General features: G+C 38.7%; 2 protein-coding genes across 2 annotated transcripts; one reads left to right on the forward strand and one right to left on the reverse strand.

Annotated features, from left to right (window-relative positions):
* Positions 1-1,881: 1,881 nt before the first annotated feature.
* On the reverse strand, positions 1,882-2,358 carry LOC126795612 (cysteine-rich receptor-like protein kinase 25). The gene has a single exon (XM_050522418.1). The coding sequence runs from the start codon at positions 2,356-2,358 to the stop codon at positions 1,882-1,884; it is 477 nt and encodes a 158-aa protein (XP_050378375.1).
* Positions 2,359-2,669: 311 nt separating this feature from the next.
* On the forward strand, positions 2,670-5,025 carry LOC126793597 (galactan beta-1,4-galactosyltransferase GALS1). Its single transcript, XM_050520161.1, has 2 exons — positions 2,670-4,105; positions 4,488-5,025. The coding sequence occupies exons 1-2, from the start codon at positions 2,958-2,960 to the stop codon at positions 4,867-4,869; spliced, it is 1,530 nt and encodes a 509-aa protein (XP_050376118.1). The 5' UTR covers positions 2,670-2,957; the 3' UTR covers positions 4,870-5,025.
* Positions 5,026-15,342: the final 10,317 nt, after the last annotated feature.

A 15,342-nucleotide genomic window follows, 5' to 3' on the forward strand; every position in this document is an offset into this window, starting at 1 on the left:
ATATATTTAGGGAACCCGTAAAAATTTCGTCCGTTTTGAACATGGTTTGACCGTCCGTACCAACGGTCAACCAAAAAATATGCGTTTTCACATAATAAAACCCCCCATTGACCGGGACTTTGTCAAATGAGTTTCCTTGTTTCGACCACGCACGATCGATGACAAAAATTATGTGACTTCAAATATGTAAACAACTTTTCTCATTCGCATCTTGGTAATGGGTCCTTCCTTAGGGTATAATCGGTATATTAGTGTTGTTTTCGGTTTATCGGAAATTCCGACGGTCAAACGAGGTCCGAATTGGATGAAATTTTAAAATGGTCACTAAATATATATACTGATCATATCGACTGGTGTCGATCGATCTTGAGAAGTTTCCTTCATATAGTTGCTTCATATTGAGGCGGATTTAGTAATTACACATCCGCTTGTATATATATATATGTGTGTGTTTGTTTTAGCAAACTTATTTGAAACATACATATATGGGCATACATATAAACATAGATGATTATATATACATATATAACACTACAAAAGAGAAACATATAATTATATATAATATAAACCTAAAATCACATTAATCAAAACAAATATTCGGTAAGATAAACGTAAAACGACATTATTTTATAAATAATTCGGTTTTTCGGTTCGGTTCGGTTTCTTATGTGCCCAAACTGAAACCAGACCGATTAATTAGGTTCGGTTCGGTTTTTCTTGTGTTCGGTTTGATTTGTGTTCGGTTCGGTTTTTTTCAGTTTCGGTCCGATTTTTTCAGTTCGGTTTTCGGTTTTTCGGTCTTAAGTGCCACCCCTACAAGGCTGAAAGTGGGCTAGATAAAAAAAATTAAGTTTGATTGAGTTACGAGTTGAACACATATTCTTACTTCTTAACTTTATAAGAAGTGAATGATCACTTAGTGAGATTTTTAGGCTTAGTTGGAGATATTTAGTTGTTGAGTTTGTTTGTGCTTATCACAATTGAACTTCTAGTCATAAAGCTTTGGAGGTTAATGTTGAGAAATCAACGTCATTTGATCCGTACATATGATCTAGTTAATGAATTCTATCTTTCAAAAAGAAATAACATTTTCTTTTTTATATAAAATTGTCAAATAGACACGGACATGAAGGCGGTTGAACCAAACTAAGAAGTATGCATGACAAAGAGCTGTTTCCCCTCCCCCAAGAAGATGAAGACGTTTATATTGGGTTAATCTATTATATATCAATGTATGTTATACATCCCACATTCAATAGTTGACAACAAATATTATTTTTCTGAGCTTACTCACAAAACAATATTAACCGTTAGATGTGAGATATATAACATACATTAATGTATACTAAAATTTTTCGTTTATGTTTGGATAGAATTATAGTCTGCAGCCTGAGTCTTTGGACTTGTGGAGGATGTTTTACCTTAAAAAAAAAGGTGGTAGACTATTGGTAGCAAGAACGTGGAATCCAAGGCGTCGAGGAGACCTGGTCCTCTTCTTCCTCCTCGTGTTATTCTTCATCCAACTCCAAGGAAGATGAGTCCTACCAGTAAGGAAAAATGCATCGCTTAGATTCTTTTATTCGTCATAGACTTTTGATCGAAAACTTTTGTCTATATAATTCTTATTTTACCTAGTTGTTCACTTGTACACCAGTATAGGCCTTAGGCGACATGTATTATCAATCAATGAGATTTTTAGGCTTAGTTGGAGGTAATTAGTTGTAAATTTTGTTATGTACTTATCACAAATGAGAACTTTTAGTCATATAACTTTAATAGTTAGTGTCGAGAATTAAGCGGCATTCAACCTGCATAAACTAATTAATGAATTCTATCTTTCCAAAAAGAAAAAGAAAAACTTTTTCTGTTTTTATAAAACAGTCAAATAGTCTTTGTTGCCTCTATTTTTGGGCAAGTTCTGGTAAACGCCTGCTCTCCGAGCGCCGGCCACTGTTCTCCATCAGCTGCAGAGTCTCCCAAGGACTTGTTGGAGTACCGGATCATGCAGTCGACGTACCACATCATAACCTCTTTCTCGACCGGGCAGCGCTGCACGGTGTCCGAGGTAGCAGTGGTCACGCAGGTTTTGCAACCGGCGGTGGTGACGTCACCGCGGCAGAGTAACATCCCGTAGACGGTGTCGCTTGGGGAACGGCCGGCGGTGGCGTTGTAGAAGCCGGTGGTACGTGTGGAGTTGGAGGAGAGAGTGGAGAGGAGGTGGTTTCGGTTGGATTGGAAGGTAGAGTTTCGGGTAAAGACGGTGGTGTTGGGGCACATATGGAAGAGGTAGTCGGCCTCTGTAGTCGGAAAGCTTAGCAGGGTGACCACTGATAGGAAGAGAAGGATCATTTCTGCCATGTTAAACGTCTGCAAATTAAGGGCCGGCGCTCGGAGAACAGGCCTTTAATAGACGTTGCCCTATTTTTAGACTCCATAACCTTCTTTTTCACTCATACACCATCAAATTCCCCTTCTTTTCTCCCATACAGAAAACCAACAGTGAAACATATGCAGTTACCAAAGTCCCCCTTCATAACTAGCGGCAGCTATTCATGGGCAGTGGCATAACTCTGTAAATAAACCAAGATCAAACCCCATTTATGTAACTGTCGGCTAAGCCAACCATCGTTCCTTTACCTCAAAAAGCCTTGGCAGACGGAAAACAGAGAAGCAAGGAATGAAGAAGAAGGAACAGGCAGCTATCTCTCTCTAGAGGCTTAAAGGCAGCAGAGAGTGGGCATCGTCGTCGTTCTTGGTGACCCCAATTTGACCCCTCCCTTCCATTCTCTCACTCTCACTCTCACTCACTCTGTCTCTGTCTCTTACATTACTCTCTTCTCCTACTATTATTACTTCTTGAGTACTTGTTCCTATAATCAACCACTCCACCATAACAAGGCACCCACTACCAGTTAAGCCTCTGTGTATCCATCTCCATCACCACCGACAAAAACCCAATGAGGAAAGAACCCCCACTACCCTCCTCCTCCGTCCCCGGCGGATCACCCCCACTCTCTAAGCTCGTCAGCAGCTGCTTCGAGAAGAAGCCATTGTTCCTCACATTGCTCGCTCTCACTTTCGTCATGCTCGTCTGGAACCTCCCTCCTTACTACCAGACCCTCCTCTCCTCCTCCTCCTGCTCCGCCGCCCCCTCCACCGCCGCCGCCGCCGCGTCGTCCAACATTACTACCAGCCTCCCCATAACCGCATCCTCCTCAATGCCTCTCAAGCAGCAGAAGCTCTCTAAGCAGCCCGACCCCAATAAGCGGCTCTTCCAGTCCTACGGCAACGCCGCCGCGCTCTTCGTCCTAATGGGCGCCTACCGCGGCGGCCCGAAGACGTTCGCCGTCGTCGGCCTCGCTTCCAAGCCCATCCACGTCTACGGCCGCCCCTGGTTCAAATGCGAATGGATCTCCACTAACGGCTCCTCCATCCGAGCCTTGGCTTACAAAATGCTCCCCGACTGGGGCTACGGCCGCGTCTACACCGTCGTCGTCGTCAACTGCACGTTCCCGGTGAACCCCAACCAAGACAACTCCGGTGGAAAGCTCACTGTCAATGCTTACTACGGCGACAACCCAAGAAGGTTCGAGAAGTTCACCGCCTTGGAAGAAGCACCCAGCTCTTACAACGAGTCCAAGTTCCACCCACCCTACGACTACGAATACTTATACTGCGGCTCCAGCCTCTACGGAAACCTCAGTGCATCCAGAATCAGGGAATGGATGGCGTACCATGCCTGGTTCTTCGGACCCAAGTCACATTTTGTGTTCCACGACGCCGGCGGGGTGTCGCCGGAGGCCAGGGCGGTGCTGGAGCCGTGGGTGAAAGCCGGGAGGGCGACGGTTCAGGACATTAGGGACCAGGCGCAGTATGATGGGTATTACTACAACCAGTTCTTGGTAGTGAATGACTGTTTGCACAAGTATAGATACTCTGCCAATTGGACATTCTACTTCGACGTGGATGAGTATATTTACTTGCCAGATGGGAATACTTTGGAATCAGTTCTGAATGAGTTTTCGGATTATACCCAGTTCACTATTGAGCAGAATCCAATGTCTAGCGCGCTTTGTCTCAACGATTCCACCCAGGACTTTTCCAGGTCAGTACTAGTTCTACTTCTCATTAAGTAGTTCATACTTCATACATATCATTTTACCGAATTTTGAGGTATTGTTCTAAATTCTAATGGAACTGTGTTGCCCGAGAGAGAGAGAGAGAGAGAGAGAGAGAGAGAGAGAGAGATTTATTAGAAGTAACTAGCAAGTAAACTGAAACAAGTTAAAGAACAGTTTGATGGGGAAGTTGGAATTGTTGCTTGCATTGGACCCCTTAAGTTTCTATGAGGCCTTGAAATGATGAAATCTATTATTGGTTATTAATGTTGTTCATTGTCATTTTCGTGACAGATAGGTAGTGAATGTGTGGTGATACACATAGCTAATTGACATTCTGAATTTACACTTGTCTTGGCTAAATTTCAGGCAGTGGGGGTTCGAGAAGCTGCTGTTCAGGGACTCGAGAACGGGACTCCGTCGAGACAGGAAGTATGCAATTCAGGCAAAGCAGGCGTACGCGACCGGGGTGCACATGTCGGAAAATGTGGCTGGGAAGACGTTGCACAAGACGGAGGACAGGATTCGTTACTATCACTACCACAATTCCATACAAGTACGGGGCGAGGTTTGCAGGGAGTTGGTGCCAATGTCGGCCAAGAACAATGTCACAATGTACAACAACCTCCCTTACGTTTTCGACGACAAAATGAAGAAGCTGGCCAGCACCATCAAAGAATTCGAGCGCAAAACCATCGGGGAGGTACAGATGCATCGGCCTGCACACATCAACGTTCCAAGGCACACATAGATCACATTACGATCAGAGATACATACAACTGCTAAACCCTATTATTCTCACTCTCAGTTTGTCATTCTCGCTTTCTCGCGTGTGTACGTACAACAAAAAATGGTGACTGGCGTGGGGTTGGCGAGCGTGCCTTTGTTGATGATTGTACCTGGTCCATGAATCTGGTGTCTTCCTTGATGGGAAAAGCCAAATATACAGCTAGGGACACTAACCCTACCCCGTCAATTGAGTTCGTGGTCACAACTTGATGCTAAACATGAGCAAGAGAAAGAACTAGGCCCCAGGAGTCCATATTTGATTTGATTTGTCTGTCCATAGAGTTAGAAGCTTTAGGTAGAGAGAGTGAGGCGTCGGTCCATCCATTATTTCCTAAAACCTCCATTCATATTCGCTTGTTTTCTTTCATTTATAAACCAGAAATATATATATATATATATATATATATAGTGATTATTTTGTGAAAATGGGAATAATTCTCTATGTAAAGGGGTTTGGTAAGGCATTATGCTCTCTACTTTTGATGGCTAATTTTGCTTTCCAAAAAGTTCCCAAGTAAACAAGGAGAACCAAATGCCATGTGATTCATCCATAAAATGATTAAAACAGGATGGTGGTCAGTGAGTGATGAGGACATCTTTGAAATGGTGCTATGATTCGAGGATGCCCATAATCAATTTCGTTATTCTTAACAAATGAACAAGCTTTTCCTCAATAATGAATCAGCTAGACTGAAAATGTAGCAACGGGAAAGATTCTAATCATTGCTCTTGATCATGATTTGTTGCCGTTGAGAAATTACATGATAATTCCTTGCTAGAACACCTGACGATTGCTATACCGACAGTTTTGGGAAATTTAGTTGCTCTCACTCTATCGCTCCCTATCTCTAGTCTATACTTGAGAATTTTCTTTTAGACAAGCGAACATTAGATTGAAAGGGTAAAGAGACAACAGGCTGAACATAGGAAAATAACCACACAAATTGAAGAACAACAAACGTTGAAGAACAAAGCATATGTTTAATACCATTTCCAATGATCTAGCTGTTTGTTTTTGAGGACTTGTTTGGGATTTCTTGGCTCTGTTAATTTGCAGCAGGTGTATGAGATTCAAAACTCCCTTACATCCTCATTGGAGTGTAGTTTAGGGTTAAAGCTAATCCCATTACATCCTCATTTCAGTTTATAACTAGATAAGAGCCCCGGGCGTTGGTGCAGGTTGACATTATTATCACGCACTATAAGTGACTGGAGAACTGAATAATTGGAGCAACGTCTATCCAAAGGCATGTCATACTTGTCAATGATATAAGTACCAGCAACAGTTAACAAGTGAAACAATTAAAGAGTCGCAAATTATAAGGACCAGGTATTGAACGCAAGACCAAAATTGAAGACAGTACCATTATATTAGATAGCACATGATATAGTTTACAGTCTTAGTAGGTACTACTACCAAATTGCCACATTTAAATGTCCATCCAAAAGCAGGCTAGTCCTTGTCCAAGTCTGTTTGATCCAGCAATCCAGCATTTCTTTTGCTTGTTCAAATAAGAAGTGTAATTATTTGACTTGTTTCAGTTAGCTGCAACCAACATTACAGATCTAATTATTCAAGTCTTTATTTTGGTCTATTGAACAGAAATTCACGTACCAAAAAATATTACTGTAAATCAGTATAAACGGAAAATGGTGTGGTAACCGTATCTTTATGATCAATTTAGAGTTTTTTTCACTAACAGTCCCTCAACTCTGGTGTACCTACCAATGTGATACCTCAACTCTTAATCGTACCAATGTGATACCCAGACTCTAGTATTGCTATCATTGAAGTATTTCCGTCAGTTTTTTTCAACTTTTCCGTCATCTTGGTGACGTGGCAAGTACGTGAGGCCCACAAAGAGGGTTAAAAGACAAAATTAACCCCATCTGAGAGGAGCAATGTTTTTCCCGCACTTTACCTTGAGAAAGACACCCAACAATTCCAATTTTGGCGCCAATTTTCCCTCCCTACTCCTTAATTTGTGTCTCTTATCTAAACTAAAGAACTACCGCCAACCAGTCAACCACAATCTGATAAAACCTAGAACAATCTCATTTTCTATTTTTACCCTAGCACTTGTTAAACTAACAGAATAAATATAGAAATTTATATGGAACATCTCATTTCCACAATCTCATAAGAATATAGAAACACATAACTTAATGAAATTCAAATACATGTTTAAGTACCATTAGTTGCCACCTTTTATGTTGATCTGCCATGATTTTTGCTTGTAAGAACTAATAGTACTTAAACATGTAGTTGAATTTCGTTAAGTTATGTGTTTCTATATTCTTATGAGATTGTGGAAATGAGATGTTCCATATAAATGTCTATATTTATTCTGTTAGTTTAACAAGTGCTAGGGTAAAAATAGAAAATGAGATTGATCTAGGTTTTATTAGATTGTGGTCGACTGGTTGGCGGTAGTTCTTTAGTTTAGATAAGAGACACAAATTAAGGAGTAGGGAGGGAAAATTGGCGCCAAAATTGGAATTGTTGGGTGTCTTTCTCAAGGTAAAGGGCGAGAAAAACATTGCTTCTCTCAGATGGGGTTAATTTTATCTTTTAACCCTCTTTGTGGGCCTCACGTACTTGCCACGTCACCAAGATGACGGAGAAGTTGAAAAAAACTGACGGAAGTACTTCAATGATAGCAATACTAGAGTCTGGGTATCACATTGGTACGATTAAGAGTTGAGGTATCACATTGGTAGGTACACCAGAGTTGAGGGACTGTTGGTGAAAAAAACTCATCAATTTATACCTTAATTCATCAATACATTTCTTAAATACGTTTATGATATTATTACATTCTAATATATCAAACTCATACCTTTGTCAGTTAACCGAATGGTCAAGGAACAACTCAAAACTGATATGATTTAGTCAACTGGAATCTGATATTGATAAGGGTCATTTCAACTAACAAATCTGCCAATCAAAATACAAAAATAATCACCAACATAACTTAGGAATAAAGCAATTTCTAGAGTAGGTATTAGCATTAAAAGGGATTAAAGATATAAAAAATATTCTCAGCAGTCTTCGGCCTATTTTATTTTTTCTTTCCTTATACATATTCTAATTTTGAAAAAAAAAACACATCAATTAATTCTAGAAAGAATACACCAACATGCTAAACACCAAAAACGGGATAAAAATAACCCACCACACCAAGTATATACTCTATTCAATGGAATTAAACTTTGCAACAAGATCTACATTTCCATTTCTGCCAGGCAGGATTGTTTCTTCCAGTGAAAATGTCTCAGCAGCCTATAATGACTGAATTTTTACGTGATGTAAAGATTCCACAGTTATTATAGGCTGCTCAGACGTGGTGCAAAGCCTGCTTAGTCCTTTTTTACCACAAAGGTTACTTAATTCTCTGTTGGATTCAGCCTTTCCTTTGCCTGCTCATCCACTAGTAAACCCAAATAAGAGAAAGAAACAATAGATGAATAATATTATGCCTTTTTTACCTCTTTAATTTCATGACAGCAATTTATTGCTTGATAATCAGCTGCGGTGCTGTTTGTGGGTACTGATGACCTTTTGTGGAAGTATATCATGAACTACTTCATCATTTTTACTATAGTGAGGGTACACTGTTTTTACAATGAACTCATCATCTTATAACTATAATGAGTTACTTAGAGTATGTATGTAAAACACAATTTGTTCTTAAAAACCAGAACAAATAACAGATTAAGATGATCTTGATATAAACATATATACAAACAATTCAAGCAACTATTTATGTGCTCCATCTTTAATTTTGATATCCGGTTAAAGCAACTTAAAATGATGTCATTATGCGTCAATAAGCAAGGCCAGTACCTAAAAATATAATTGCAATTTCAGTTTCTACATTATGCGATATCATATGCATAGATAGGATATATCTATTTTTCCATTTAACACACAAAACCATTAGAATTTAAGCACAACTGGAGAAAAAAGTTAGTTACAGTTTTTTGACCATCTAACTACCAAAAAGAACATCATCTGAAACTATTATGGTGCATTTAATTGATACAGGCATTATGTCTTTGAAAAGTTATCAACGACAAAAGGAAATTAAGACATGTTTCATGAGGACCAACTAAAATGATCTTAGAAGTAGTTAAATTTATTGTCTACATAAAAACCATGACATATGTTCTCAATCGATTGTATACTGCCAAACATCAATACCAAGGTATCAATAACAGTGCTCAGGGCTAAACAGAAACAATCTCTAATTGCCTGTATCTCCCCGATTTTCAAACCAAAGAAATTAGTCATCACATTCTTTCAGACGAGTAAAAGATACATACTAAAAATAATAGACAGCCAAGAAACATTCTTATTCCTTACAACCTATAAGACAATTGCATGTTGAATGAAGAGTAGTTCCCAAAGCTTACAATGGCGACACTAATAACAGTGAGCTTATAGGAATGCAATAAGATAAACTACATCAATGTCGAAATTTTCAAGTCAAAACCTAAAATTGTTATCTTCATACAAAACCTTTTACGTTAATCCTGCTTAACGAATACATTGACCTATCAGTTTGTAAGTAAATATGTCAAACATGTACACAATGGTTGGTACTAAATCCATATTCTGTTAGACGTAGCAATATCAGTCAAAACTCAAAACTGATAATAAGGTTAAGTTACTTGGTTGTCAAGCTGATGCAGTTTACACTACGGTTTCAGTTAGTATTCGACAGTAACTGGACATACAAATAGAGACCAAAGATTAGCAGTACGCACATAGCTATATCCATTAAGAATAGTGAGGAAAAGACTTCACCTGCAATGCCACATGAAAACAGAATAACTCAAGTGCAGCGGCAGTGGAATATCCCTCTACATTTAGACACAGATAACAGAAACATTAACAGCACGTTTGGTACGCGGGACTGTGATACCCCGCCTTAATTCCTTCCGCTGTCCTTCACTGCTCAAACATGGCTTGGCTTCTGTAGCATTTAACCCATGTTTGGTGGCATAAATATAACCATAGGTTCAGTCATATAATCAAGCTTTCCTATTTGATTTCAATCGACATCACAAACCTGCACAACCAGAGATTTCAATCTGAATCAAACCCTTTTTTTTTTCTAAATCAGATTGTGTGGTTTTATAAAATCTTTAGTAGATATTTTTTTTTGGTTTCTGATTAAAAACACAACCACCCAGTTGCAAATGCCTTCCCTAGAGAACAAAACCCAGAACCTAACGTGGAGAACTTTTGCTTAAGAAAAATCTCTAAATTGGTACCCACCCGAGAATAGCCCATGAGCCAAGCTCGATTTAGAGAAAAACCCACAGAAGCAATAATGCTTTGAGAAGAGAGGAACCTAGTCATGATACCGATCGATTCTCACCAGATCCATTGATCAGTTGAGAAACACCCAATTAGAGAAACCCAGAATTTGACCTGAACAAGAGAGCTTCAAGAATACTGAAGTGAAGGAATTGCCTGAGGGAAAGGAGGTGAAGTGAAGGAATGATGATATGCGTTGTTTCACTTGGTCTTCGATAATCCTCACAAATTTGGTGTCGTTACGTAAGGATGTGTGAAATGAGTTTAGTCCATGTTTCAGCCAAACGTGGGACAAGCCTTATTTCTTTATAGAAGCAATCTAATCCCAATCAATCCCACGTAACAAACATCCCCTAAATATCCCCTAAATAAAAGAGAATAATCTTCTTTATAGGTAGGTTCAGGTGGTTCAGTACTACCTGAGCAACTATAACTTCTGTTAATCAAATCCATAACTTCATGTTGGTCCAAAAGAATAATGCAATATGAAAGAATGAAAATCTAAAGCAACCAGACATATTCCAATTCACACACTAAAGTAGTGAATCCACAATTTATTCAAACTTGGTATTGCACTATACACTATACCTTCTGCTGTCATAGTACCAAAAAGATATATTATCACTGTTTTAAAAGAAATATCGTTTTTCTACATAAAATTTATCAGAATGTATGTTGCTTTAAATAAGCTTTGTACAGTTAAAACAATTATTTCCTTCCCCAAGTGTAGGATAGATTTGGAGACTCTAATAAAAAATATAATGGCCACCACCCAACAATATCACCACCCACAGAATTGCATTATGTTATAATGAAAAGACCAAATACGTTCAACTAATCTGATCTCACAACTTGAGTCAATATAAAAAAGCCACCATATATGGCAAACACTTTATACTGCACAACAAACCTGCCTCTAGGAGCAGTATTCATAACATGTTGAATAGATCCCAGCTTTATATAGATTATAGATGGGCTGATAATTAACAAACAGACTTACCGTGAAGGGTAGGAATTTCACAGAAATGACAAATCTCATACTAAACAATTGGTAAATACAATTGCCGACTTCGAACCGCAGCAAAGCGCCCTTTAGATAACACTCACAAGAGGGATTACATGAGGAATGTACAACAGAAAAAATCAAGCAAGATGTAATAGAATTGGGAGATATGTGCTACTAATATGGGTAAAAGGATGACATGAGCTTTGCCAAGCGAGACTGACAACTAAACTTGCAGGAGAACTCAAAAATAACAAGGGGGGCAATACATAAAAGATAACAAAAACTTGCAGCTTAGCCAAACACAAGCCATTATTGACTAATGCCTAACCAAAGGAAAAATGACAGGAGAAGAGATTTATCTCGGGCTTTCTTAGCTTATCTCCTGCTCTTAATCCAGGCTTAATTATTTGTCTCTTGGCCCTTTCACCAGACCCTGACATTTCATAATATCATCTATGAATTAATGAAAATTAAAAAAAAAATTAAAAAAGCACAAAGTCAACAGGACCCTATAACATGAGTTGCAATCAAATTCAGGTGCTTAATATTGCAAAGTGATGATACAGTGTGGTTGAGAGATAGAGAAGATTAACAGCTTTGGTGTCTTCCATTATTCTCATTAGGTACAAGGCACGTTAACAAAAACTTCAGAAAGGTAATGATCAATCATAATATTTAAGTTTAAAATCTCCTGGTGTATGCCAAAATTCTTAGACTGTATTGCTCAAGGCTACCAACTGTAGTAATCAACTGAAGAGAAGTATAAGGTATAATTACTGAGCAATAAGCACGTACATAGTAAACCAAATAAAAGTTTTATGGATGATTCCTACCTTCTCTCTTCTCTCTCAATATCATCAAAACTGGTACCATCGTATCATCATAATCCAAAGTGGAGAGCCTTATGAATTACCTCTGAGAATCCACAAAAACCACAGATTAGATTTCCATCATAACCTTTAGCTAAAAGTAGAAAAGTTTTATCATTTGATAATGAAGAGCAAACCGAGTAAAACTCACCATATTAGCAAAGATAATTTTTCAGTTTCATGGATTCTCACAAAACCAGTACATATCAAAAATGAAGCTGCACATTCATTGACATATTGCTGAACTGCAGTTACCCTTCCTACTTTAATCCTGGGGTAGAAGCTGCAAAGTCTGATAACATATGGAAGCACCAGTTGTTTCTAAGGTCAAAACAAATTTTACATACTATTAATTGCATGCAAGAATTGAGTGATTATAGACAACCACAGTGAACAGAAACTGTGGAATACCATAATAACTGTGATAAAATTAGATTTCTATCAATTGAACAATAATTCAGGACAGCAATTCATAAGAGAAGAAAAAAAAATTCAAAACTAATTTTACAATCAAATGACTCATCTATGAGACCAACATGCAGTCATAGAAGACCCACGAAACCAGAAAAGGAAGCTAACCCAGATGACCAAAAAGGCCGATGAGCAATACCTGTCTTGGCCTTCCAGAACGTCTGGGTTTCAGTTTCACTGTAACTCCACCCTCTGTGATTCTTCTGTTAACCAGACCCGACCTGCGCGTATAGCAGAAGACGCGCTCTGCCTTCGCGTGACCCCAATGGCAATAGAGTTACCATTATTCGTAAATAGAAGGTAGAGAGGTCCGAAAACTGTATTGATTTTTTTTTTTGAAGGAAACCTCAAACCTGTATTGATTTAGAAGCTTTTAATTTTGTTGAACTATTATTTATGTTTAGGGTTTATACTTTATACCAATGACACAATGAGGGTGCTATGTAGGAAGGCAGGTTACCTGTTGGTGAAGCCCGGATTGAGGCAGTTGAACTTGAACATTCACAGTTCTTTGAAGAGAAAATTCATCGAGGCATCCACCAAGCTTAAATTTATAGGGATCGGGGCATCAGGTGAGTAGGAGAAAACTAGGGCAGCTTAAATGCTTAATTACGTTCGTTCCCCTAACAGAAACTGCAAACACTACTTGAGTCAAAATTCCTTGTGTTGTACCTCCAGAGACAGAGCTCTAAGATTGATGGACGCAACTTTGTTGTCAAGAATGAGTCAAGGAAAAAAAACAAATTAAGTTCAGATAGGAATTGTATAGTGTTGTCTGTGGAAGATGGTCATAGACACATATTATTGATGTTAAACATTTATGCCTCATGTTGGTTAGTATAAGTTGAATATTGATGGCACTAGAATTTCTAACTCTGGAAAAATTAGTGTTTGAGAGGTGATTAGAGATCAGCATGGGCATTGGATTCATGGTTTTCAAATGAACTTGGGGATTGGGGAGATTTTGGATGCTGAGGCTTGGGACTTATTTTTTTGTCTGAAATTCATTGTCAAATAATACAGTGGAAATGTTGAAATTGAGTTTGACTTTGCTATTCTTATTCAACTTATGCAAATGGATAACACTTATATGTATCATCTTGGGTCCCTACTTGCTAGTTGTGCTTCTATGATTTCCAAACTTCAGAATGTGAAGCTCTCTCATATTTTTAGCGAATGTAACATGGTTGTTGATGTCTTGGCCAAACAGAGTATTTCTCATGAATTGGGGCTGATTGAGTTTGTTGATCCTCCTGCACATGATGCGCATGCTTTCTTGGACGATCTGGCCGGTGTTGCTAGATGTAGGCGCATAAGAGTCTGCTTTAATATTTAGTCTCTGTGTTTTTTGTTTCTGTACCTTTTAGGTCCCCTTTGTAACAAAAAAATAATATATATATATATACACACCATTCTAAACTTCTAAAGGACTACGCATGACTCAAAATAATGAAAAAAAAATTAAAAACAAATTTGGAAATTGAGACCGAAACTCTTAAATATTTAGAAAATATCATACAATGATATCTTTCACTTCTCTCTCTTTTAAAGACACTCTAATTTTTTTACTCAAATAAGATCATTTTTTGCCTAACTATATCGTGCAGCAATCCACTGTCGGCCGCGCGCCTCCATCCTCGTCAAGCCCATCATTGAAGTGTGCCCTCAATGCCGTTAATTCTTTCCTCTTGACCTCGTCTCCGCCGCACCTCACCAAATCTCCTCCACTTCAACTCAATTGATTCATTCTTCTTGTCCCACCTTTCTCGCGCCTCATCAAATCTCCTCCGCTTCAATGAAGTCGATTCATCCTATTCACCTCGCCCCCGCCTGCGAAGTCGTCTGGTCTCTGCTTGCAACACCGCCAAAACTCACCTCCGCCGCGCCTTAGCAGATCTCCTTTGCCTCGTTAGAGTGTTGGTCAAGAGGGTGAGGACGGAGGAAAGGTCGAAGGGGAACAACCTCACCATAACGATGTTGTCGTCGTCGGAAGCTTCTCTAAGAGAATGGCAGACTCATTCATGCCAAAGACTACGGTAACCACACTCCTCTCCACACCACTGCCCTCTATGGCTGGATCAGAATCGTGAAGTCCCCTAGTACGGCGCCGATGTCAATGCCAAGGATATGTATGCTCGAGCTGTATGTTTTCTCTCTTCTACATTAGAGGAAGTATATGTTTACAACATATGGAGTAGCTTTTGATAAATCGGTGTAGTAGCATTTCTTTGTACTAGTAGTAGCTTTTGATTGCATGTATAGTAGCCTTTGGTTATATTGGCAATAGGTATTTAGGTCTATGTAAGTATCTTTCCAATTCATTGATAATATCTTTTCAACGGTGTAATAATGTAATAACCTGAATTTCGTTATTAATTTCTTGTAATTTCATGGAGATTAATGAAATGATATTTTGGTTATATCCATATTCTACGTTTTTTTTTTAAATAGCCTTCATTCGAAATAGAAATCGGTTCGAGAACCATTAAGTCGTTTTTTTTCAATTTAATGCAGTTGACTCAAGAGTTGACTTTTTATTCGTCACTCGTTTCAGGAAACTTCCTTCGTAAAAGTTTTAGAGCTCGTCAATACGAGTTTGTAGACACGTGGCACGCTTTATTCAGAAGTCATATGAGCAAGATTTTGTTAATGGAAGGTGTGTTTGGAAAAGGGGTATAATGGGAAGAGAAATAACTGAAAATCAGATATTTTCAGTCCCATCTCTTCTTATCCAACCCGAGCCATTCTTCTTTCATTTACTTC

Source organism: Argentina anserina, chromosome 5 (genome assembly GCF_933775445.1).
Source record: "Argentina anserina chromosome 5, drPotAnse1.1, whole genome shotgun sequence".
Taxonomy (NCBI): domain Eukaryota; kingdom Viridiplantae; phylum Streptophyta; class Magnoliopsida; order Rosales; family Rosaceae; genus Argentina; species Argentina anserina.

Excerpts from the sequence above, each read along its gene's own strand:
- LOC126793597 (XM_050520161.1), top strand. The coding sequence starts at position 2,958 with ATGAGGAAAGAACCCCCACTACCCTCCTCCTCCGTCCCCGGCGGATCA. Across the intron at positions 4,106-4,487 it reads TCCACCCAGGACTTTTCCAG|GCAGTGGGGGTTCGAGAAGC; the intron begins GTCAGTACTAGT and ends GCTAAATTTCAG.
- LOC126795612 (XM_050522418.1), bottom strand. The coding sequence starts at position 2,358 with ATGGCAGAAATGATCCTTCTCTTCCTATCAGTGGTCACCCTGCTAAGC.